Source organism: Lacerta agilis, chromosome 13 (assembly GCF_009819535.1).
Source record: "Lacerta agilis isolate rLacAgi1 chromosome 13, rLacAgi1.pri, whole genome shotgun sequence".
In the NCBI taxonomy this organism is placed as follows: Eukaryota; Metazoa; Chordata; class Lepidosauria; order Squamata; family Lacertidae; genus Lacerta; species Lacerta agilis.
In genome coordinates, this window is record NC_046324.1 from 14,646,365 (window position 1) to 14,672,523 (window position 26,159).

The 26,159-nt window shown below is 46.8% G+C and overlaps 1 protein-coding gene across 2 annotated transcripts in view; it reads left to right on the forward strand.

Moving 5' to 3' along the window:
* The first annotated feature begins 4,399 nt into the window (after window positions 1–4,399).
* Window positions 4,400–26,159, forward strand: part of ADAMTSL3 (ADAMTS like 3) — a 267,862-nt gene continuing 246,102 nt past the window's right edge. Inside the window, exons 1-2 of one of the 2 annotated variants that reach the window (XM_033166904.1) lie at window positions 4,400–4,706; window positions 7,727–7,837. In XM_033166904.1, the coding sequence (XP_033022795.1) occupies window positions 7,760–7,837 (78 nt within the window). In that variant the 5' untranslated portion in view covers window positions 4,400–4,706; window positions 7,727–7,759. The remainder of the gene's footprint in view (window positions 4,707–7,726; window positions 7,838–26,159) is intronic. The other variant, XM_033166905.1, reaches the window with a different exon arrangement.

Consider the following 26,159-nt stretch of genomic DNA (forward strand, 5'->3'; position numbering starts at 1 on the left):
TATGCATTGAAAAGGTCCCAGCTTCAGTCTCCAGCATCTTCAGATATCCCTGTCTGAAATCCTGGGAAATTGCTGCCAGTCAGTGTAGACATTGTTGTTCAGTCGTTCAGTCGTGTCCGACTCTTCGTGACCCCATGGACCAGAGCACGCCAGGCACGCCTATCCTTCACTGCCTCCCGCAGTTTGGCCAAACTCATGTTAGTAGCTTCGAGAATACTGTCCAACCATCTCATCCTTTGTCGTCCCCTTCTCCTTGTGCCCTCAATCTTTCCCAACATCAGGGTCTTTTCCAGGGAGTCTTCTCTTCTCATGAGGTGGCCAAAGTACTGGAGCCTCAACTTCAGGATCTGTCCTTCTAGTGAGCACTCAGGGCCAATTTCCTTGAGAATGGATAGGTTTGATCTTCTTGCAGTCCATGGGACTCTCAAGAGTCTCCTCCAGCACCATAATTCAAAAGCATCAATTCTTCGGCGATCAGCCTTCTTGATGGTCCAGCTCTCACTTCCGTACATTACTACTGTAGACATTACTGAGCTAGATGGGCTTAACTCAGTACAAAGCAGCTTCCTATCTACATGGAGACACAGGGGGTTGAACCTGGACCTTCTGCAGGCAAAGCAGATGTTCCACCCCTGAGCTATGTCCCTTCCATATACATTGTAATTTGTCCAAACTGCCCCCTGCCTGGCCTTTTTCTTCTGTAGGGGAGGAACTGTTGTGTTCTCTGTGTGATGCTGTGGTTAGAGGAGAAGAAGAAGAGTTTGGATTTGATATCGCACTTTATCACTACCTGGAAGGAGTCTCAAAGCGGCTAACATTCTCCTTTCCCTTCCTCCCCCACAACAAACACTCTGTGAGGTGAGTGGGGCTGAGAGACTTTAGAGAGGTGCGACTTGCCCAAGGTCACCCAGCAGCTGCATGTGGAAGAGCGGGAACGCGAACCCGGTCCCCCAGATTACGAGTCTACCGCTCTTAACCACTACACCACACTGGCTAGAGTGTTGGGCTAGGACCTGGGAGACCTGGGTTCAAATCCCCTACAGAGCCACGAACCCAGTCAGTCTCTTGGTTTGCCTGCCTACCTCACAGGGGTGTTGTCAGAATAAAAGGGAGCCGGAGAACCATGCCTGCAGTGTTGCTTGCAGAACTTGACTTCATCATGCTTGCTAGTCAGTAGCTGCAGAAAATAGATGCAAAAGGTTTGCTACTAATGCAAGTTTTCTTTTTTTAAAAAAACAAACAGGATTCTCACTGGATGGAACACAATGACACTTTCGGGCCCTATTATTTCCAGCATATAAGCAGTCTTTTTGTCCCGCCCCCCCCCCCCGCGCCCGCTTTGTATCTGCTCTGTTTTCAAAGGTTTGTGTGGGCTTCCCTCTTTTCCTGTGCATTGTATTCTGTATCACCAGGACTTAATAATTAGCTGGTTCCCAAAGGGCCAGATTTACATGAGTGGGTGGGTTCAATAGGAGCAATACAACCAGCCTCCCACAGAGAGATGGGAGGTATACAATACATAGTTTTAAGAGCTTAGTACATCCTTTCCCTAATATAATGATAGCCTTAGCTTCTACAACAATGTTTTGGGAGACAATGGAACAATTCTAAGATACATTAAAGGGTCTTTTGACTTACAAGTGCCCAAAATTTGGCTAGTATCATTTAAGTGATTTATCAACTGGCTATAACTCTATTTATTTTTTTTGCCCCCTTCAGAACTACTGTTTTGCTCCAATGTAAATTTATGTGGATTTAACTGTTTAATTCAGTTAGCTCAAAGACTGACAATGCAGCCAAAGGGACTTACTCCCAGATATGTAACTCCACTTTCCTGGGAATAAGACTGATTGAACTCAGTAGGCATTACTTCTGAGGAGATGCGCACAAGATTCTTTTTACCAGGTTGGTTCTTTCATTAAACGTGCAACCAGGCAAAGGCAAGATTATAATACAGTACAGCTAAATCCTGTTTAGTTTTGTACAAATAAGTGCTGTACGTATATCCTCCTCTGTATCAGTTACAGGTAGGTAGCCGTGTTGGTCTGCCATAGTCAAAACAAAATAAAAAATAATAAAAAATCCTTCCAGTAGCACCTTAGAGACCTCTGTATCTTCTTCTAGATTTTCCACTAGAGGGCGCGCCCTTCCCAGCTATAGAAGAAATCCAAGTTGATCTTCAACAGGTTGGAAACGGTGCAATCAAATTTCAGCAAACCCTTTCACGAGGTTATGTTTAGTTCCTCGGTGCGTATTTTTAACTTCAGTGGCACGGATGGAATAGCAAGACGTTTTCGCTTTCTGTTGATTCTGTGACCATTCCAGGCTTTCCTTAGCCCTCTATAGAGTTATCTACTAGCAAAAAGGGGACACGTTTCCCCGAGGAGGTGGGTTCACTGCATAAGGAAAGCTGCGTTTGGTGGCACATTTGCAAGGTTTGATGTAACCGCACCTCGAAGCAAAGGAGGACGCGTGGAGATTTATGGCTGCGCACGGGTTTGCGTAAAGGCGCCGCTTGCCCTTCAAAGGAAGGCTGAGGTTTAAGCATCAATTTGCACGCCTGTATTTCTCAATGGGCGACGCCGACTCTTCTGTTCTGCCTTTGATGCAGTAGAGAGGAGGAAAGTTTGCTCCTCCCTCTCCTAAACGACTCGCATCTCTGGCGGCGGCAGGTAAGCAGTAGTTACCCTTAATAAGTTTTCTTCGTGATAAGATGATCCTATCGAATGCTAGACAGCTATGAGAATCCCGGTCAACCTACTTGCATTCACACGTGACAGTTTTATACTAGTTTCCTTAAGGCGATGCTTAACGCATATGTAAACCTTCCATCTGCCTTCGGTTTCTCGGTCGAGTTCCTTCGCGCATTCTCATGTGCTGTAGGGGACGCTGCACCTAATCCACGGGGCGCCCAAACATCCTCAAGCCCGGGTAAAATTAGTCTTTTGGAAAAAGAGTAGCTGGCCCCCAGTTAATTATATGTTTGACATAATACTAGCCCGGGAAGGTACACAATTCCGCTTCCGCAATGCTTCTCTGTTTTTGAGATGGAAATAATAGAATGCAAGTACATAGAATTTGATTTCTCTCTGTTTGATTACGGTATATTTGAGAGCAGGCAGCTGAACGTGTGAACTGACTGCGCCAAGCACTGGGTGTATGGTAAGCGGAACCAAAGCTCCATCTTCGGTGTAAGAGCTGAGGCAGTTTATTTACCACATGCAAATAGTGATTTGATATTGCACCCATCCGGTTGACGTCTATGTAGGAACGAACCAGCCTCAGAAATTGGATATATATCCAATTGATATATATATTGATACAAGACGTAGGGGGCATTTATAAAGGCTGCAATCCTGAGCACTTTAATCCGGAGGAAGTCCCATTGTGCTCACTGGGTTTCAAGTATCCGTATGGAGAGGCGAGAAATGTGCAAAGCGGAATTTTACAGCCTCAGCCCGAGGGATGTTTACTCGGAAGCAAGTCCTACTGCGTTCACTGGGGCCTACGCCCAGGTAAATGTAGCGAGGGCGAGGCTGCAATCCTAAACACGTTTACTAGGAGCTAAGCTTCATTGAACACAGTGGGACTTCACTTCCGAGCAAAAGGTGTGCGTCGGTTGAGCTGTTTGGCTTCACTTGTGCGCAGGCATTTCAAAGGGCTACATTGCGGCCGCCTGATTTGAATAATAACTATTGCTGCCTCTCACTTAATGATGTTGCTTTTATTACATTTACACTGTACGCCGCCCATTGAAGGGCGATTTTGGAAATGCTTAACCGTGGCTGCAATTTTAGGCATGCTTCCATGAAAAAGTGCTGTTAGGGAGATGGGTCGGCACGTAAGTAACTGTCAAGGCTGCTTTTGTAACGGTGCAGTTGGCCTTTGCCTGCAAGGGGTCCTCTTACCTCCTCCTGCTCGCTGTCTGCAGCCTCGCCCTTCCAGCAACTTGCGTTGTAGAAGACCTTATGGGCTTAATACTGCAAGTCCGTAAGGTTTTCTTTTTGTGTAAAAAAAGAAGTTGTTCATGCCTTTTTGGAGAACGCCGAGCATCGCCCCTAACCCTCTGAACAATCTGGGCTTGGAAATAGGATTAGGTTAAACAACAACACCCAGGCTATCTGGATGGTTTTTCCAAGTGGTGTGTGTGAAAGAAAGAAAGAAAGAAAGAAAGGCACTCTGTACGAGCTCAGAGGCACTCCCTCCCGCTCCTTGCATCCCACTGGCTCTCCCCTTCCCGCGTCAAGGCGCTTTTTGCCTGCAGGGCGCGCGCGGCGGAGCAGGTGGCGGCGCGGGAGTTCGATGAGACGCGCGCCGTCGCCTTGCCTTGCGCGCTGCTTGGGCTGCCCTGCGGGAGAAGGAGGAGGAGGCGGAGGCGGCGGCGGCGCCCTAGCTCTCTCCGCCACTTCCTCCGAGGCCCTCGGCTAAGTCGGTCTGGCGGGGCTTGTGGGCTGGAGGAGCCTGGAGGGAGAGAGCCAGCCAAGCTCGAAGGGCGGGCGCTTGTTCGCCTGCCAGCTCCGCTTTGCAAGCATGCGGCGTCGGCGTCCCTGGTGCTTTGACAGGAGGAGAGGCTTCGCCTTGCTGCCTCCGCCGCCGCCGAGTCCACGCCTGCTCCCTTCCCCCTGAGGAGGAGAGGGAGAGGGAAAACGCCGTCGCGTGAGGTGGTGGCCACGCCGCAGGGATTTGCGCCCCGAAGTTGAGCAAAGGTATCCATCCCCACAGCGCGCACAAAAAGAAACGACGCGGGAGTTTGGCGTCTGCCCTCGCTCCACCGAAGTTGCACCCAGGACAGGCGCGCGCGGGGTGAGAGGGAGCTCGCTCGAAAAGAGTTTGTCTCTCTCGAGAGGGGCGCGCGCGGATCTCCACTTGTACCCTGAGAGGGTATTTAGCGCGGGGCTCTGGGTGAGACCCTGGATGGGCGCTTGGTAAGCAAGGTGTCTCTGAGCATGCACAGAGACCCCCCCATCAACCCTGGGCAGCTGCAGCTCGTTTCCACATTAATTTAAGGACTTAAGGAGAGCAAGTTTCTGAAAAGGGGTGGGTGGGTGTGGGTGTTTGTGGGCCTGACCTATAGGATGAGGGAAAGGGGGGGTGTTCTCTCTTGGCCAGCTTGCTCAGTGGTGCCGACAAGGGACTTGGCAGCTTTTTGAGAGGCGCCCTCTCAGCTTCTCTCGCCACTCCAGGGCAAAGGTCTGATTTGCCCCCAGGTCTCATTCTGGGATTTGGACAGTCAACCTTTTCACATGGGCCAAAGCAGGTGGTGGGATGTTTTCGGAGGGGAGTGCAGACGATGGGCTCCAGAGCTCTGCTCTTCGGCCGATGGGTTGTGGCCTGATCCGAGGTGGGTTGCTGCAAGAGCGCAACCACCACACAAATATAGGGTAAAAGATTAAGAAAAAAGGGGTCCCCAAATGCATGTTTGGGTTAAAAGTGGGTCCTGGGGTCTGAAAAGACACTTTCTCTGGAGGAACGAAAGATTGGAATCTCTACACAGTGTTTGGTGAGTGCAGGCAGGCTGCACAGGCTGCCTGAGAGTTATTAGCATGCCGGGGAGGGCTGTGTATAACCGCCCTGCAGATCTAAACACTATTCCGGCATCGTTTTAGAAACCCTTATTTGGAAATAGGCTATAGCACTATCAATATGCGCGGCAGGAAAGATCTGTTCCTGCGCTGAGATATCTTTTGAGACTGGCATGCGTGTGTTCATGTGGGAGGGGCAGCTATTGGAGGAACAGGTGTTGCTTTAACTGGGTGGCGAAGAGAGAGCCTTCGAGAGATGGATCTGGCAGCCTCTTTAATGTAGTCACATTTATTTTATTTTCAAAACTAATTCCTTCTCACGTGACCTTGGAGCGGGTTGCAATATTAAGCTTCAATCACAAGCCAATAAAACAGCAGCAAATCACTAAAACCCAACCATCTGTTAACATAGTACGGTATATAACACCGGCCGGTTATGCAGATCAGTCAAAATGCTAGACACAAAAGGCCTGTATCCAACTAAGTTTTACTCAGAGTAGGTCCATTAAAATGGACAATCCTCCATCAGGTCAATTAATGTCAACAAGTCTACTCTTTTGAGTATCGATGATGGATACAAACCGAAAGTATTCAGCTGGTGTCAAAAATTAACAACATTGATGCCAGCTGGATCTTTAGGGGATGCTTGATCAATAACTTGGGTGCTGTTACAGAGGAAGTCCTCTTGCAGGTCACAGACCCCTGGATTTTGCTGAACGATGGAACTACTTAAAAGGACCCCTGAGCGGATCTCAGACTACGTGCAGGACAGTAGTCGGAGAGAAATGAGTCCTTCATGTAGCCAAATGCCAAGCTTTTCAGGGCTTTACATAACAGAACCAAAGCTTGAATTGGGCTTGGTGACAAATTGGCAGCGAGTACAGGTCTTTTAGGACTGTTACTATATGGTTTTGAGCCATTGGATCCACCCAAACAGTCTTCAAGGGCAGCCCCAAGCAGAGCACATTGCAGTAGTCTAAGCAAGAGGTTACTAGAGCACAAATGACTAGCCTGGCTTCCCTTGTCCTGTTTAGGATAATTTGATCTTGTTGCTTCCATTATTTATTGCATTTATATTCCCCCCCCCCCAGGAGCTCAGAGTGGCATACTCAGAAGCTCAGTTTTATCTTCAAAACAACCCTGTGAGGTAGGTTGGGCTGAGAGTCCTCAACTCAGTAAAGTTTAATGGCTGAATGGTGATTTGTACTTGGCTCTCCCTGGTCCCAGTCCGGGGGGGTGGGGGGCATTTTTTCAGCCCGAGGGCCACATTCTGGCTGAAGGTGAGAGGAAGGATGAGATTTTTCTTGGGAGGAGTGATTTGTCCCCAGTGAAGGCTAATCCAGAATTAGGTGCCCATAGAAAGGAAGGGTGCCGTCAAGATTTCTCATGGAGAGGATGTTTCTTCTTCCTCTAAGGGATATTGCAAACCCTGTGGTCTTGAGAACATGGGTGGTTGCCAGATTAATTGGCCAACTTTTATCATATTGCAATAATAGCTTGGATGAAAGAAAGGGACAGTAAAAACCAGTAGCCCCTGTGTGTGGTTTCAAATCTGCGGAGATTTTGCACACAGAGAGCTTTTCTGTGCCGCAGGGACGGCGGTTCAACATTGTCTTTTACATGGGAAACAGTTAATAGCCCTCGTATTCTAATCCACGAATCGGCAGGGCCCCTCCCCAAAGCGAGTGAGGATTGTCACTTTTCTGCCATGGGGCTGAGTAGCCAACACGGCTGGAAGCGTTACGGATCCCAAAGTCCCAGAGTTGGGTTCCTTGGCTTGGGAAGCAGGGCAGCGGGGAAAAAAAAAAAGAGAGTGTTGAAATAGCTTTGCAAGGTTCAATTTCTTCTTGGCTCCTGTGTGCGTATATGGTAATGGAGGGGGGGGGGGGAGGGAATAACGGGGAAGGAGGTTGCAGGCTTGATAAAACTGACTCGTGAGCGAGAGAAAAAAAAAACCGAGCTCGCTTTTGCTCCTCTGGCCAGCTCCCCCACCCTCCTGCCCTTATTGGAGTAGCTCAGCCTCCACGCTGTGCTCATGCTGTTCTCTGTGAGTCTGCTTTCCTGGCCAGCACAAACCTCGGCTGTTTGGGTTGCACTGTTTCCAAAGTCCGGGTTGTAGTCACTGCCCAGTTTGCTTTAGTCATTCAGATTCTGGCGGGGTGCATTGACTTTTCTCCCCCCCCCCCTTCTTCTTTTGCTTGCAGCCTCTCTCTCTCTCTTAAAGGTGCAAGAGGAGAATGGCTAATGCCAAGTCCGCAGGGCTCTCCTGGGAGATCACCTGGTTCACAGTGACCACCATCTGTGCCCATCTACAGGTAGGCGAGAGTGCTGCAGTCTCAGCAGCTGCTTGTGGATAGGATGATGGATTAATCCTACGGACAAAAGGGGGGAAATCCCAGCAAGTCGCTGAGATGGGCTGTGCGCTCTAGCATGTTGCTGCTGCTCGAATCAAAGGCAGCTGTAGTAGGAAAGGCAATTTTTGTTGTTGCTGTTCCCATCCTTCCTTTAGACGACTTACATTCCGCCGCCTCCCTTTTTTTTTACAAGGCGCAAGGCAGTTTACAGCAAAATCGTATTACAGGTAGATGAGAAGAATGCATAAAAATAACACAGTCCTTAAAATAACTAATAACAAATCGCTGAGTAGCAATTGCTAATAGCAGCATCTAAGGGTGCAGGAGAAGAAATCTGATTTAAATCACGCCTAAAGGCGAACGTGCCCGCTTAGTGCTTTCTGAAACACACCAGCCACCCTTGGAGATCCTCACTTTTTTAGATTTTGCAGCGCAGTTCTCCAGCCCAAGTAATGTGCACAAAAACGCATAAACTAGGGCAAAGTGTGCGTTGAAGTGCACATATTAGTGAAAATGGCATACAAAAAGGCATTGTGTTAAGAAATTGTGTTTGCAAAAATGTGCGTATTATTAAAAATTGCATACAGAATGCATACCAAAAAAAGCTGGTGAATTTTCATGTGTGTGTCTTTTAAAATTGCAATGTGGAAAACCGGATTTATGGCGGGAAAGATGAGAAACCGAGAAAACCAAAACCGACAGATCCATCTACACCTAGCAGCAGCTATTCCCCAGCTTTTACGTGAGTAGGAACAAGAGGCGGGCCGAGGAAAGCTGGCTGATGTGGGATATCTTTAGGGCCTGAGTGGCAGACATTTAAATGCTATGGAGATTGGGTTTTTGAAGTTGGCCATAACTCGGAAGATCCCATGTTCAATCCTTGGCACCTCTAGTCAAAAGACCTTTCGCCTGATACCCTGGAGAGCTGCTGCCAGTCAGAGCAGACAGTGCTGTGCTAGGTGGAGAAACAGCCTGACGTGGTAGAAGTCAGCTCGCCATGTTGGATAAAACTCTGTCTAGAGTCCAGACGTGTACAACAGCCTTGCAAGGAGGTGTGCTGATGTCACTAGCCCACATAGCAGGGCTGGTGTCAGCACCTGACACCCTTACGCAGCTGACAGGACCCACCGCTGGTGCCCACTTCCTTTTTTTTTTTTTTGCTAGCCCAGTGCTGTGAACAAGCGCTGGGCGGCCATTTTTAATGTCACACATTTTTACTTCTGGTATGCTGTCACTATGAGGCTATTGTGGGAAATTAAAATGGTGGCTAGGCTCAGAAGAAGAAGAGTTTGGATTTGATTATCCCGCTTTTCACTACCCGAAGGAGTCTCAAAGCGGCTAACATTCTGCTTTCCCTTCCTCCCCCACAACAAACACTTTGTGAGGTGAGTGGGGCTGAGAGACTTCAAAGAAGTGTGACTAGCCCAAGGTCACCCAGCAGCTGCATGTGGAGGAGCGGAGACACGAACCTGGTTCCCCAGATTACGAGTCCACCACTCTTAACCACTACACCACACTGGCCTCTCACACTCCCAACACAGTGCTTCTGGTGCTACCAGCAGGTAAATCCTCCAGAGCCACCAAGGAATGAGGGAATACTTTGTGCCCACAGCCCCTTCAAAGCAGAAGTTAGCCTTGCCGCACGTATCTATGGAAGGCCACAGACTACACAGCTAAATCCAAGGTCAGATCAAGACTTTTCTGTTGTCCGTGTTGGCAAATCCAAATGTCACTCACACCACTCCCCCTGCCTTGGTTAAATACATGGTGGATTGGACAGAAGGAACAGTGAGTTGAAGGAAAGCAGTTGCTAATGCTCTCCTGCACACCCAGGGTTAGCAAGTGTGGTGCGTTGCTCCCCTACCAATGTCATAGACTACAGTTCCCATCATCCTCTGCCAGCATGGCAAATAATGGGAGTTGCAGTCCACAACATGAGGAGGGCACAACGTTTGCTACCCCTGGTCAAGTATTAGCAATTTGAACGGCAGGTTCTGTAGCAGGTCTCACGTCTCATAAAGCAGAGCAACGCTTTCTCATGCAACTCTCTGGTATTAGGCATAAAGCAGCTGTTGCGTGAGCATAAGACACCTTCCACATGTAAGAATAATGTAAGAAACACCCCCCCCTTCTGGATTCAACCCAATGTTATAAGATAAATATTTGGCCATTTCCAGATCTCATCTGGCTATTATAAGAACCTTGGCTGCAATCCTAACCCTTCTCACCTGGGAGTAAGCCCCATTGGATGCAAGGGGGCTTCCTTCTGTGAGTAGACATGGTTAGGATTGCAATGCATTTTAATATGAAGAATTTGGGTGCCCGAGTTTTCTTGTTTTCTCTCCCCATATCCTTTTGTGTATTCAGGTTGTAAGCCTGAGGGGTAGGTAGGGACTGTGCTGATTTGTAAGCGATTCTGGGAACCTTCTCGGCCAAGGAGCAGGGTGGAAATGGTTTCAACAAATTGCTGCCTTTAAATGGTACATAGGACTGGGAATGGGAGAATCTATTGATATAGGTTTCTCATTTTTCTAGATCTAAAATTCAGTTCTCTTCATCGGTTTGTGACACACACACACCCCGAGCCATAATGAAAGTTCACCAGCTTTTTAGTGTGAATTTCTTCTAATAAACACACATTTGGATGTTGTTTTCCTCACATACACACTTTTCTAAAGCACTTGTTTATTTAATACATTTTTGTGCATTGTTTTCACAGAAATATGAATTTGCATGCACACCTTTCCCAAGTATATGCATTTTTTTTTAAAAAAAACAACCAACAACAACACATTACTTGGCAGGGTTGCCTTAATCTGCTTCAGGATACAGCTGGCCCTAGTCATCTTTGTTATGGTTAATAGCTAAACAATAAAATTATTATCCCTGTATAAAAGATTTGCTGCTTGTTTCCCCTCTCTGTATATAAGATCAGTTAGAACCAGCGGTGTAGCTAGCCTGCAGGGCGGCTGAGGAGCTGGTAGGCAACCACAGGCCCCATGCCACCGGAAAAGGTGGCGCGGTGGCTGCAGGTGCCTGAGCCACCGCATCACCCCCAGGAGAGATGTGTGGCTTGGGGTGTTGCAGGCCCCGTGGTAAGTACCGCCTGCTGGGTGAGTGGCGCCCTGTGTGCCCCCTGGCCCCCCCCCCCAGCTATGCTGCTGGTTAGAACTGCCAACGGCGATGAAGGTTGCGATAATTCTGAGGTAGAATGGTGGGTTCAGATTGAAAGCTCTGAGGTAAAATGGTGGTTTTGTCTTCAAACCTATGCTTCTGCGTAGACTTTAAAAGCCAGATTTAGAAACCTTCCCAAAGGAGAGATGCTTACGAATCTGCCAAGCGTACTGTTCAATGAAATATTTGGTTTTATCTCTGACATGGCTATTCAGTGACAGCATTACCGCAAAGCTTATGCAAGTTCCTGCAGTTGCTTTATGACTAATGGCAGCTTTTAAAATTAGTATTCTTCGGATCCAAACAGCTGCTTTCCTCAGTTTGTTGGGGTAGAAAAAAAACAAGGGATATTCAAAAGTCAAGTACTGCTTTTAAAATCAGTTTTAGGTTAACATTGCTTGTTTATATTTTCTACTTGCTTTGATCAAAATAACAACACTGATAACCGGTAATAGCAAGAATAGGTTGTTTGCCTCAGCATTTTATTCCTCTTCCCTCAGTCACTATTTCCTTGAGAATTGTAGCATTCTTAGAATAAATTGGAATAAATAAGAATTATCTTAAAATATTTTTTCCCCAACTTGATTGGCTTGAAACTGCCACCGATATATCTGTTTCAGTCCTGAGCCATGAGAGGAACACAGGAACTGACTTTATATAGACCAGGCATGGCCAAACTTGGCCCTCCAGCTGTTTTGGGACTACAACTCCCATCATCCCTAGCTAACGGGACCAGTGGTCAGGGATGATGGGAATTGTAGTCCCAAAACAGCTGGAGGGCGAAGTCTGGCCATGTCTGATATAGACAGAAGGTCATCAAGCCCAGTGGTTAGTTAACCTGTAGCCCTCCAGATGTTGTTGGAGTCCAACTCTCATCATCGCCAGCTGGCATGACCAGTGGTCAAGGATGACTGGAGTCATTGTCCAGCAGCGGACCACAGGTTCTCCACTCCTGGCATGTATTGTTCACTCTCTTACAAGAATAAATCTGGAATCAGATCCTGGCATTGGGGTTGCAAACTGTCAGGGAACTATCCCCGACTCAGCGCAGAGTGGTGCAAGGGCTCTCAGGATGTTACAGAGAGCCCCAGTCCCAACTTGCCAGCAGTACCTCCTCTAGCAGCGGGAGGAGTGGTGAGGCATCCAGCGAGGAGGGGGAGATCTCTCAGGGGGAAAGGAGTCGAGGCTCTGGGGATGCACGAGAGACCCAGCACTCACACAGTTCTGTGGGCGATACAGGGGGTGCACAACTTCCGTCGCCCCAAAGGCGTCGTGGGGTGAAGCGAAAAGATGGGAGGCGGGGTTTTCATATCCCTGAGCTCCTTTGTTGGGGTCAGAACCGGAAGGAACCATTCCCGGATTCTGACACCGCTTGCTACAGACATGAACTTTTTAGCTCTGCACTGTACATAGTTTGCACAATAAAAACCTTAAAGGAAACAGCGTAGTTCTGGCTGCTTACTCATGAGCAACTAACGGAGAACCTTACACAAACAATAATGGGTGCAGACAAACCCACTCCTGGATAATCATTTCTTACTAATTTCATTGTGAAAGTAGGCTACTTATGTGCAGTGTGTTCTGGACCAAAGTGCAAGTCCCACATGCAAGTTTGCGATGAATGGTGTGTCTGTGTTGGCCACATAGGGTGCATCCAGATCGTTGCTATCCCATCGCAGCAAATTCGCATTGCACAAATATAGGTGGTTGGGAAGTTTGCACATCGAACCCACTCCCCCCAAATATCACTTTTTGCAATAAGAAAAGCGATAGCACAATGCACTGGAAATTATGGAATTTACACCTGCTTTGACTCAACTGTCATTTAACCTGCGGCAAACAAATTATAATTAACGCTCATCATGTAATCTCCCTGCAAACAAATGCTTGGTGAAGTGATTGTTTATTGATAAATGCACTTAAAAAATAGTTGTTTAAATCACAATTGCAAAAGAACATTAATATGAACTGAGAAGAGGAATTGTATCTGTGTTTGATTTATATTTAATGTTGTAGCAAGAATAGTAAAACAACATTTGAAAAGCTGACTAGAAGAATCTGGTTTCCAGAAATCCTTGGGTTTGCCATGCTTCCGGACAGCTTAGAAACTCGCTGAATGCAAGTTAGCCCAGCTGAACTGTAAAACAATGTTCAAAGCGCTCTTAAGATGGTAATTACCCCATAGCTGATGCATGCTAACTGTTGCCATTACTGTCAATGTGGGCGATCCTCATTGTTTAATAATGCTGCTTTCTAGGGCTAAGTAAGTGGAGAGTTTGTTTATGGGCGGAAATCATGCTGTACTTCTCTTTGCTCTGCCAAAAATCTGGAGGGTTAGTAGAAGTGATTTTAGGATGTTTTCTCCTGTTGTTAACATACATGCTTCTTGCAAGCAGCAGCCAAAGTTCCACACTCCAGAGGCACACCCAGAACTTTCACATGCCTTGTAAACCTCAAGAAGTTCTTAAAAAAACCAAAATCAAGCTTCCCATGTATGTAAGATACTAGTTCTCTTGGCACTTCGACTTGAATCCTGTGCGCCTATAAGCAGACACCTTAGCCCAGCTTCCAGATGGTGTGGACTACAACTCCCATAATTCCTGAGGCTCATGGGAGTGGGAGTCCAAGAACATCTGGAGGGTGTTGTGCTGACTGCCCCTGTTTGGCTGGGAAATATTTATAACCCCTTCCATGTTAGGACACCCCCCCCCAAGGCTGAATGGTAAGCTGGTGGCCACAGGCAACAAGCCAATACCTCCAGCTTACCATATAATTGCAGAGTTGGAAGGGACCCAAATGGTCATCTAGTCCAACCCCCTGCAAAGACTCCCTGACAGATGGCCATTCCTGGGAACCAGCCAATAGATACATAGGAGGCTGCCTAATATGTCAACCTGTTTGTTCATCTAACCCAAGGATGGAGAACCTCTGGCTCTTCAGATATTGTTGAATTCCCATCAGCCCCAGCCAGAATGACCACTGCTCAGAAATTATGGGAGCTGTAGTCTAGCAACATCTGGAAGGCCACTGGTCCCTCATACCTGATCTAGCCCATCAGTTCTGTCTGGTAGTAGCTCTCCAGTAGTGGTATTGCCCATCACCTGGTTACACCTTCATCCTTTGACCTGGAGATGCCAGGGATTTATATTTTACATTTATATACCACTTTTTCCTCCAAGGAGCTCAAAGTGGTGTATATTGTTCTCCTGTGTGGTAGGATAGGCTGAGAGACAAGAACTAGCCCAAGGTCACCTGGTGAGCTTCACAGCCAAGTGGGGATTCACACCCTGGTCTCCCAGGTCATAGTCAGATGCTCTAACCATTAGACTGCAGTGGGTCAACTTCACAACCTTCTGCCATGTGCAAAGCTTATACTCTACTACTGAGCTCTGGACTGTTGCGCAAACTCCTGTCTTATCTTATCTTCCCCCCCCCCCACATTCTTATAGATGCAGAGCTTATGTGGCCCACATTTTGGGCTTTGTAAAGGATCTGTCTTCTGCCTCTTAGACAACCAGTTCCCAGAGATGCCTGTTGTTGGCCCTACTTGTTGGGTGCTGTGTGTGCACCAGAGAAGTTTATTTGAGCGGTTAAGCTCACCACAGGAAACAACTGTGTAGTAGAGATAATATTTACCTGGCAAACACAAACACACACGCTATATATATATATATATATATATACACACACACTATTTGCAGTTGCTACAAGAAGTTTTCATTCTCTGAGCCCAGAGAGGGTCCCAGCTTACAAAGTCCTTGCTGAGACAGAGTCCACACAGGAAGTGCAAAGTCCAGTTGCTAACAAAGTCCTGCAACTGCCAGACTTCCCTGAGTCCAGAAGTCTTGCAAGTTGTCCAATATCCCTCTGGCGAGGTCTTGACAAAGTCTTCCACGTTTTCACAGGGTGTAATCTCCATGTCTCCAACAGACTCTCCTGTACTCCCAAGCAATGAATGCTGTAACTTGAGTCCCTTTCTACCCAGTGTTACGCATTAATTTGCCCAGATGCTTGCAGCTGCACTGCGGTGGAAACTCGTGGAGAATTAACCCCCTTTTTCACTTTCCTTAACACGGCTTTAGTTTAATTACTTTAATATTTTCTTACTGCATTTCTAGCCTACATGTCCTCCTTCTCCTCCCCATTTTATCCCCACAACAACCCTCATTTAGGCTGAGAAAGACAGTGCTTAGGCCCAGGTCACCCACTGAGCTTCATGGCGAAGTGGGGGGGGATTTGAACCCTGGCCTCCCAGGTCCCTGGTCTGACATTCTAACCATTATGCCACACTGGCGAAGCACACATATCCTTCAAAGGTTGCTGACAACTGGCATCAATGCACACTAAAACACAACCTAAGAAAGACCGACATAAAGCTGTAAGGATCTAGGACAGCTGGCGGATCCTTTCTTGAGCTGCCTGGGAGTCATGTTTAAAGGAACAGGGTCGAGATGGAATGTCTTGCAAGTGACTCACAAGACATCGTTTGGCCACACCATCTACTGCTGTGTGTATGTGTCAGCTCAGAAGTAAAGGAAGTTGTCTTCCTGGGCATGTTGCACATGTGGCGCCTTGCATTGCACTGGTTTTGAGTGCTTTAATGCAAAATAAAGTCCGGCCGATAATACTCTTACGGGTAGATGCAGGTACTCAAAAATATAAGGCAGAGGGTTCTCTTGGGGCTCAGCTCTACAGTAAATGTTTCTTGGCTTGCACCTTGTGGAAGCCTTCACAAGGATGCAGAAATCTTGGCTTCTCTCCCATTTGGCTGATGCGTTGTGAAATGAGCCGCCTTCCAAAAAGGCTTTTATTGTTCAGTTGTGTTTGGTTTTGTTTTTTTGAAGTAGTTATGCTGCTTGTGTTGTGAATTCTCCAGGTCATGCTCTTGCCACTAAGAGGTGAGAGGCTAATGTGAATAACACCCACTTCGGATGTATTGAGATGGATTTTTCCGATCTAAGTCTAGGCAACTTGAGTTTGTTTCTCCCACCCTTTCATTCATTTTTTCCAGGTATGGTATTCCGTTATTGGTGTAACACTCAACAGCAGCTGCAGAAGGTTTAAGTGTGATCTGAGGTCTTGGTACGTGCGTAACAAAGGCAGTTGCGTTGAATTTTAGAGCAAGATTCTGCCTCCTAAAATATACGGGCACCTGGTTTTTAAAGGTGAAGAACTATTTGCAATTTTTTTTTTTTTTTTTTGGTTTTTAGCTTCTTTTCCCCACCCAGAATCGTCAAAAAAACCTTACACTGCTTTTCTGAATGTGTTGGCTGGCTGACACCAGTAGCGTAACAAGTGTGCACAGATCAAACAGTGGAATCGCAAGATGAACATTTTTAGGGAACCGGCATAGGTTAGGGAAATCTGCGTATTCCCTCATGAATATTGCGTTACTTTTTTCTATTACGATTGCACAAAACAATTTATAAGATAAACACCCAAATGAAAATAGAATCTAACATAGTCATAGCCATTTTTTATTTTATTTTTTGCATATGTGCTTTAAGTAATAAAGGGGCAATACCACTTCTTTGTGATTGTATTTGTGTGTATATGAAGATGTGTTATCCCACACTTTCCAGAACATCACTGCCTTTCTGTCGTGTGGGTTTTTTGTTTTTTTTTTGGAAGCAGGCCGGCTGCATGAGAGAGCTGAACTCCACTTTAATCGTGCAAACCGAATTTGCCCCTATGTAATTTATTTAATCAATTTATAAACTACAGTCAGCTCTAAGCGGTTCAAAGAAACACAATACAAGAAAAGGGCAGGAATCAGTTATAAAACCAGACTTAAATTAAAGTGCCTGCAGGAATAAAAAAAAAAAGTATTTGGTAGGCACTGGAGACATATACCCCCCAACATTTCTCTGATGAAAATAGGACTGTCCTATTCCATAACAACAGTTTTTATTATTTATACCCTGCCCATCTGAGAGAGTTGCCCCAGCCACTCTGGGCGGCTTCCAACACATATAAAAACACAATAAAACATTAAACATTAAAAAGCTTCCCTGTACAGAGCTGCCTTCAGATGTCTTCTAGTTACTTATATCAGAGGTTATCAACCTTTTTGAGTCCATGGCTCCCTTGACTAACTACATTCTTTCTGCGGCACCCCTGTGGGGCTCAGGAGCCCAGTTATGTCACCCCTTTCCTGCAGAGCTGGCAGCCTCTCGCCCTTTTTCGATCACTTTCCCTTATGGAGTGTTTCCTCAGCCTTCTCTCCTTAAGAATCCTCTGGGCAGCCGCTGCCGCCGTGCATGGTCTCTGAAATCCCCCCCACCGCCCCAAGAGACATGAGAGGCTATTAGAAGAGGGAGGGAAGGAAAGAGGTACAGAGGCCAGTGTTGCTTGCGGCACCCCTGACCATCCTTCAAGGCACCCCAGCGTCACACGGCACACTGGTTGAAAACCATTTGACTTATATCCTTGGCTCGGGGTCGTGTAGCTCCATACCCTCCAACATTTCTCCAATGAAGATAGGGACATGGTGAGGAAAAGCGGGACATTCCGGGATCAAATCAGAAACCAGGATAATCCAAGACTGTCCCTGGAAAATAGGGACACTTGGAGGCTCTGTGGAGATTCAGCAGGGAGGGGGCCTGTCAGATCTCAGATGGAAGGGAGTTCCATAAAATTGGGTCCACAATACTCAAGGCACAGCATCAGCTCCTGGTTGGATACCACCAGTGCAACTTGAGCCATGGGCAGGACCGGTGCTAGGGTATATTGCGCCCTAGGCAGACCACCTTCTGGCGCCCCCCGCCCAAGCCTGCTTTAGCGGGAGGTGGGGGGTGGTGGAGAGGCAAGCAGCAGTTTCTCCGCTGTAGCGGAGAAGCTGCTGCTTGCCCGTCCTGCCCCCCGTCCCCTGCCAAAGCCTGCTTTAGCGGGAGCCGTGGGGTTGGTGTAGGGGGCAAGCAGCACCTCTCCGCTACAGCAGAGAAGCTGCTGCTAGCCTGTCCCGCCCCCCCCCCGCCCAAGCCTGGCCAGCGCCCCCTCCATTTTGGTGCCCTAGGCAATTGCCTAGTTCGCCTTAATGGACGCACCGGCCCTGGCCGTGGGGGACCACTAACTGTGACTCGCCGAAACACCTCAGCGATCTGAGAAGGGGTATAAGGGATTAGGCGGCCCTTGAAGCACCCTGGACCCAAGTTAACGGCATTGTAAATTAATAATATCGCCTGGAAACGATGCCTTTATGAGGAACGGCTTAGGGAGCTGGGTATGTTTAGCCTGGAGAAGAGAAGGTTAAGGGGTGATATGATAGCCATGTTCAAATATATAAAAAGATGTCATATAGAGGAGCGAGAAAGGTTGTTTTCTGTTGCTCCAGAGAAGCGTACACGGAGCAATGGATTCAAACTACAAGAAAGAAGATTCCACCTAAACATTAGGAAGAACTTCCTGACAGTCAGGGCTGTTCGACAGTGGAATTTGCTGCCAAGGAGTGTGGTGGAGTCTCCTTCTTTGGAGGTCTTTAAGCGGAGGATTGACAGCCATCTGTCAGGAATGCTTTGATGGAGTTTCTTGCTTGGCAGGGGGTTGGACTGGATGGCTCTTGTGGTCTCTTCCAACTCTGATTCTAGGAACCTTGAACATGGCCCAGTAGCCTATGGGCAGCCAGTGCAATCTTTTGAGCACTGGAGGTATATGCAGGTGATAGTCTGTCCCCGTCAACGTTCCAGGTGCAGCATTTTGTACCAGATGGAGCCTTGGGAGCAGGCTCTAGAGTAGTCTTACACGGGAGTAGTCCAGTCTTGAGGTTACCAATGCACGGATCACTGTGGCCAGATGATCCCTGAGCAAAAGGGGCTGCAATTGATATCAGCTTACTTCCACCCTCAAAGTAGTGGCAGTCTGGAAGTATCCTTGGACTCAGCTTTGCATGGTGCTGAGGGTTTTGAATGCAAGCTTCGAGGGGCAGGGGGAAAGGACTGGCATTGTGTAGTTGTGCTGGAAGGTTGTGACAGGCATAAAGGGCAGCAAAGAAGAATGGGAAGGGTCCACTTAGGAGATCAGGAGAGCACAGGTCTTCCAAACATCTTGTAGATGACAAATGCATTATATTTCCTTGATTTACCAGCTTGTTGTCTTAGTTAGGTAAAGGTAAAGGGACCACTGACCATTAGGTCCAGTTGCGAACGACTCTGGGGTTGCAGTGCTCATCTTGCTTTATTGGCCCAGGGAGCCGGTGTACAGCTTCTGGGGCATGTGGCCAGCATGACTAAGCCGCTTCTGGCGAACCAGAGCAGCGCACGGAAACGCTGTTTACCTTCCCGGCAGAGCGGTACCTATTTATCTACTTGCACTTTGGCGTGCTTTCGAACTGCTAGGTTGGCAGGAGCAGGGACCAAGCAGGGACCAAGCTCAGCCCGTTGCGGGGATTCAAACCGCCGACCTTCTGATTGGCAAGCCCTAGGCTCTGTGGTTTAACCCAAAGCACCACCCGTGTCCCTTAGTTAGGCCCAGGTAAATATATGACTTAAACACTTCAATATGCTGCTGAAATGCGTGGCTTTGTGTGTTTTTGCAGCAGATAGTATTTTACTGAAAGAAAGCTGTAAATGCAATTTCAATTCCACAAGTTTGTTTTAATGTGTATTTACATCTCCAGTGGGAATAGCCTTGAAAATGAGAGAGCAATTAAATTACCAGGAAAATGCATTTTGTTTAGTGTTGTGAGTCTCATGGGCCTTTCAAACATCCTGTTAGCTTACCCTGTTTGTAAATCACAACCTTTAAAAGTCATTTATATCTATATCTATCATGCATGTATGTTAAAGTACCAGAACTGTTTCAATGGGAAAACTATCTGCAGTTCTGTGTTTACCTCATGGACAGCTAATGGGAACTGGATGAGTGCTACTCACTTAACACAGGTCTTTAAAATTTGTCTACTGTGTTTGCATGTGTGACACACAAAGTGGTGTGCAATAAAACCGATGAAAACCGCAATTTCCCCTCCCTGCAAACCCAACAAAAGATAAGAATAGAAAAACCTGAATTAAATAAAGAAGGAGCCACAGATTACAAAGGAAAAAGCTTCAAATTCCAAAAAGCGTTCAGAAATCGGTATTTGTAAGGATGTCCTAATAATCAACCTAAAATAATATAACTTTTGGGGGACCTCACTGTTTTGCTGCTATAGCTGAGATGGTGGAATGTTTGCCAAGTGGATTTTGCATAGGTGAGGAACCCTCTCAGGTTGACATCAGCTTGTGTGGAAGGAGCTGTTGTCTAAGATGCCAAGCTACATTTTTTTATTTGCTGTGGTTTCCTGATCCCTGAGTCCAGCAGTGACACCGGCTCAGGGTCTGAGGGACCAATAGTAGGGATGGAGGAAGCACAGGGCTTGCACACTGCTGCTGACCCAGGGGCCCTCATGGCCAGGATGACAGAGACCTTTAGGACTGAGATGGAGGAGATTGCAAGAACCACGAATTCCTGAGACTCTAGCCCCAGAGCCCAGGTCCAGTAAGGGGCCACCATACTAACCTCTAGTATGGATGCATAAATCTGCCAGTTTTTATTTCTGTTTCTCATTTTTCCAGCTTTAAGTTTAGTTCCTCATCACTTTGCTTACACACACACACACACACACACACCTATATATCCTCAATAAAGTTTTCCTGTTTTAGTTCACATTTCCCTTAATAAGTGCATTTTTTGTATGCAATTTCTCCTAATACAATGCATTTTTGTATGTTACTTTCACTAATATATGAAAATTTTCTTGCATGAGATATGTGTGTGTGTGTGTGTGTGTGTGTGTGTGTGTGTGTGTATGTATGTATATAACAATTTTTGATTGGAGAACTGAATTGCAAAATTCGGGGAAGTGCAAATTTTGAAGGATAGTTGCATTTTGGTTCATGTCTTCTTCTCGGAATGCAAACTTAAGTTTGCAGTGAAATGGGAACAGGACTGAATTTCTTCAGCATCCCTAGGCTCTAGTAAGGGGCCACCACACTTGCCTGTTATGTTCTTGCATGGGGCAGCCATGTTTATTCTGTAAAATTCTCCCAGAGACCAATAGGACGTCATCAAGTCCCATCGCTCCCAGGGGGACTTGCTATATTGTAGAAGCACCCCCCCCCCACTGTACGCGTGATCCCACATTTATGCACGGCACTGGGAGATAAATCAATAAATCAAGTTAAATCTATTCAAACCTGGAAATTGCAGGAGAGAGCTGGAAAGTTCTTGTGGCTTGCGAGGAGACCCTCCCCAGAGCCCGAAGAGCTCTTAAAAAAAAGAAATTATGGGTTCCAAAATGGCGCACAGGAACTCTCGCTGCCACCACACAACCCCACTCAACGGCTGTTGGGTGGGAAGCTGTATTGCAGCGGGCTCTGACATGCTGTTCCCTACACTTTTGGGCGATCTGGAGGCAAACGTACACATGGGTTGCTTTAAAAAAAAAATTATGCATTTTCATTCTTTCATCTCCTATCAAAAAACTTCCACCTCCTCCCCTCCATGGTTCCTTATTTATTCTTTCCACACCCCTGCATACCCAATTCGTTCTGCATGTTTACCGTACAGTTTTTGACTGCAGTTCATATTTCTAACCCATCTTGGAAATTGATTTGTTTACTGCATCTCTTTAAATACTCCCCTCAGAATCCCCAGTCTTCCCGCATCCTTCTCACATCTTGAGAGGAGGACTGCTTTTTGTTAGGTAGGGTTCCGAAGAGTTCTGAACTCATTTGTTGTGAAAGAAGAAGAAATCACCCTAGTTCCCTGCTCTGATGAGGCTCCCCGCTTAACACGCATTTTGTTTCTGCGCATGGGGGGCCCTCATGTAAGTGGGGAGTCACCTGTATTCAAAGCAGGCAGCAGTAAATAGCAATGCATTCAAAGCCTTCTAGGCTGTGGCAATCTGGAATACCCGTTGTTGAACTTATAAAAACTCAGTAAAGTAGGGAGCCAGTGTGGTGTAGTGGTTAGGAGCGGTAGACTCGTAATCTGGTGAACCGGGTTCGCTTCCCTGCTCCTCCACATGCAGCTGCTGGGTGACCTTGGGCTACTCACACTTCTCTGAAGTCTCTCAGCCCCACTCACCTTACAGAGTGTTTGTTGTGGGGGAGGAAGGGAAAGGAGAATGTTAACCACTTTGAGACTCCTTCGGGTAGTGATAAAGCGGGATATCAAATCCAAACTCCTCCTCCTCCTCCTCCACCTCCTCCTCCTCCTCTTCTTCTTCTTCTTCTTCTTCTTCTTCTTCTTCTTCTTTCTGTGTTTTACAAACACCCTGTTCCGCCTTGTAAAGGAATCTACAGGACTTTTGATTCTAAAGTGGCGTTAGGCATGGATCTGGATCGAATCAGTTGAGTCCGCTTTGGAATCGGAGCTTTGATGAATGCCTTCACCATCCCTAACCACACATTTTTGAAGCCATGCTGAGTTTTCCAAAGTTTTTTTTACTGAATATTGAAAAGCTTGGGACTGAAAAGCAGCACAGTGGGGTAACTTAACATGGGGGCGATGGTATCCTGTGCATTTTGTGAATAGTCAGGGTAAGTGTAACTTCTGTTTTTTCTGCCTACCTGGGAGTGCAAATCTTAGGCCGGGGTTGTGGACTGATTGGCTGGTGATAGCAGTACATCCGCCATAGGCTCACAAATGGCTTGGCTTGGTGTAGAGTAGACCAGGCGCCCTGATTCTCTGGGAACCATTGCGCTGCTGGTGGTACGATGTTTTGCTTCCACCGTTTTAGGCTGCTGCCCAAGTTTGGTAAATCGTGGCCTTTCCATCTGTGCATCTCTGCACGAGTTTCCTTGAGTGAATTCAGTGGCAGTTCTGACAGATTGGAGTTTGCATAGTTCCCAAGCCCTACGGTTGGCTCAGTTCTAAAACTTCAGTGAGAACATGCGTGGGCGTAAAGGCTTTGGGGCCCAAATGTAATATTTGGGACAGTTGCTCAAATATTAAATGTGTTTTTATTGTTCAGAGAAAAAAGACAATTGGGGTCAGAAGGAGGACATGAGTGCATTGTTTGTTGCTCTGGTTTTTGGAGATGAAATCAGGCTTCTTCTGATTTTTTATTTTATTTTAATTTTTTTTAGCCCTAACTGACTAGTTGTATTTCCTCTTCATGTGGCATGAATCATTTATCTCTTTTTCATTGTAAATGTGCAAGGAAAAGAGCAGGGCTGTTTTCACTTCTATTAACTTTTCTGAGAAATTGCTTTTGGTTCCCCTCCTTTTTTTTTTTTTTTTTGGAGGAAAAAGAATAGAGTTGTCCAAAAAGATAATTTGCCTGCTGAAAACACACACACACACACACACACACACACACGCCTTGCAAAATTGGAAACGATTTCCATTTGCTAATGTCGGTTTTTATTGTGTGTCACTGAAGAGCGTTTTATCAGGTGTTCCAAACTCTATCTCTTGGCAGAGATTTCCTTGAACTACTGCAGAGGGAAACATCAAAAAACCTATCCAAAAGCATGTACACTTACTCCTTTTTTCCTTCTTCTTTTTTTGGAAAAAAAATAATGAAGCAGAAGATGGAAACTCACTTTAAAAAACCTGTGGCTTTTTGCCATGAAAACTGTATTTAAAAATCACTTGGAATGCTTGAATGGATTTTTATCTTCTGTCAGTGAAAGTACTGAGGAAGACACAGGTGCATGTAGACCTCGAAAAGTTGCTGGCTGCATGCGGCGTTTTGTCAGGGGGTATGAATACTGACATCACAACGATGGAATGTTGATTGACAGTGCGTTGTGGTTTCTGTTAGCGTCTTCTACTGGAAAGCATGTGCTTCAAAGGAAGTTGTCAATTTTTAAATATGTCTTTGCTTTCATAGTATTTGGCCAGGCATGCTCAACAGCAAATAAAATCAGGAAATACCAGGCTGTTCCTGTATAAAAACTGAGTGGGATATACAAATACTGACAAGTGCTTTGCGTTCATAAAAAAAAAAAGTTGGGATTAATTTTTCGGGGTGCCAGAAATATGCATGATTATCCACTTCCAGTGCAAAACCTGTGCATATTCAACTGTTGCAAAAGAGTTTTATTGTTGAAACAACAAAAAGATAAAAAGGAGCAATTGAATATTCAAGCCACTGCACTGTTAAGCCCAAGCATCCTTGCCTCCTACAGCAGTGGTTTACACCTTCACTGCACTGATGTCAAATAATATGCGTTTGTGCATATGTGTGTGTGCTTTATTGCAGAAATTGCATTTGCACTTCTGCATTTCTTTGAACTGGCGTGCTCTGGTCCATGGGGTCACGAAGAGTCGGACATGACTAAACGACTAAACAGCAACATTTCTTTGAACTAAGGACTTGTACCCAAGTTTGCTTCTTTTCTCTTCCTGCACAATCCATTTTCCTTTTGTTTGGGTCTTTTTGGGGGGGGTGTGGTGATCTGTAAGATGCTCTGGAAATATTTTTTTGACTGAAGACTAGTTTTTTGGGGGGGGGGGTGGTGATCTGTAAGATGCTCTGGAAATATATTTTTTGTCTGAAGACTAGTTAAAGCACCTTGGGTAGGCGGGTTGTGATATTTAAGCCGCAAAGCAACTTTGAATGGTGATTAATATGCATTAACTAAAGTGGAAATGACTGGGGGGGGAAGGGTGTGTGTGGGGGGGCGAAGCTTCCCAAGTAATAATTAAAGTGCTTTGAAATCCATGAGTGATTCTTGCATTTGTCTCACTTTACATACAGCTTTTAACTCCATGATACTTAGGAATGACAGTATAGAAGAGCCTCTCTGCTTATATAAACCAAATAGTGCAACAGCTGCCTAAATTGTAAGTACTGTGAAATATCTTGGAGGTAGATTCTTATCTATAATAAGGTGAAGAACTCTTAAGCAAGTATGGCATATTAATGGTTCGGAGTGGTTTTGCTCAAGACTAAACCCCCTAAAATTGCAGGCATAATAATTACATGTCTTGACCCGTTTGAACAGCTGCTGATAAAAGAGCACAAAGATCAGAATGATGTCTCATGCTCCGGGCCGATATATTTTGCTTGTCTGCGCGTTTGTTCTGATTTGTGGCTTCAAACCGAGCAACTGCAGGTTTTGTAAGAAGGAACTCGGATTACTGCAACACGTTGCGCGTGGGGCTACCTCTGAAGGCGGGTCGGAAACTGCAGCTGGTGCAGAATTCAGCGGCCAGATTGCTTACAGGGGCAAGATGGTTTGAGCATATAACCATAGCTGTCAACTTTTGGATCTGAAAATAAGGGATCAGCAGCCTCACCTGACAGTCACATGGCAGTGGTGGGCGGAGCCAGAAGCAAAAGTGGGCGGAGCAGCTAGAACGCGCCTCGGCCGTCGCTTTTGTGTGGTGGGCTGGCGCTCCAGCGTCGGCGTTGCACCCGTCCCGTCTGCTCGCCGCTCCCTCGCCCGGCTGGCTCAGTGGAATGCTCCAAGCGCCACCTGCCCGCCCCGTTGCACCCTGCACTGGGCTGGGCTTGTGGCGGCCGCCGCGGGCAGGCAGGCAAGCAGTCCCTCTGGCGAGCAGAGGAGGGCGAAGCAGGCCAGCCCGCCCGCCTGCCGGGTGAGAGGCGCGCCCGGCCCCTGGAAGCACTGCCGGTTCCGGCGCAGCAGCCAGCCATAGAGGAGAGAGAGAGAGAGAGAGCGCTTGGCTGGGCTGCCGACGGAGCGCTCCCCTTAGCGGCTTCTTGCTCGCTCTCCTGGCTCTCCTGCTCCGCTTACAGCCGAGGGAAGCGCCAACGGCTTGTCTCTCCTCCCCCCCGGGCATTCCCGGCCCTCCTCCACCTCCACCTCCACCTCCACCTCCACACAACCCGGGAATATAAGGGTTTTTGAGGCATCCGGGAGAGGAGCGTGAAACACGTGTAAAAACGGGGGAATCCTGGCCAATACGGGATACTTGACAGCTATGATATAACTCCAATCCTGGCCCAGCTGCGCTGACTGCCATTTAGTTTCTGGGCCCAATTCAAAGTGCTGGTTTTTAACCTATACAGCTGTAAATGGCTCAGGACAGCAATGCATCAAGAACTGGACCCTGCAGTCATAACCTGAGGCTCTTCTTTGTACCCCCCCCCCACAAGAAGCCAGGAGGGCAGAAACATGAGAACAGGCCTTTTCTGCAGTGACCCCCCCCCATTTGT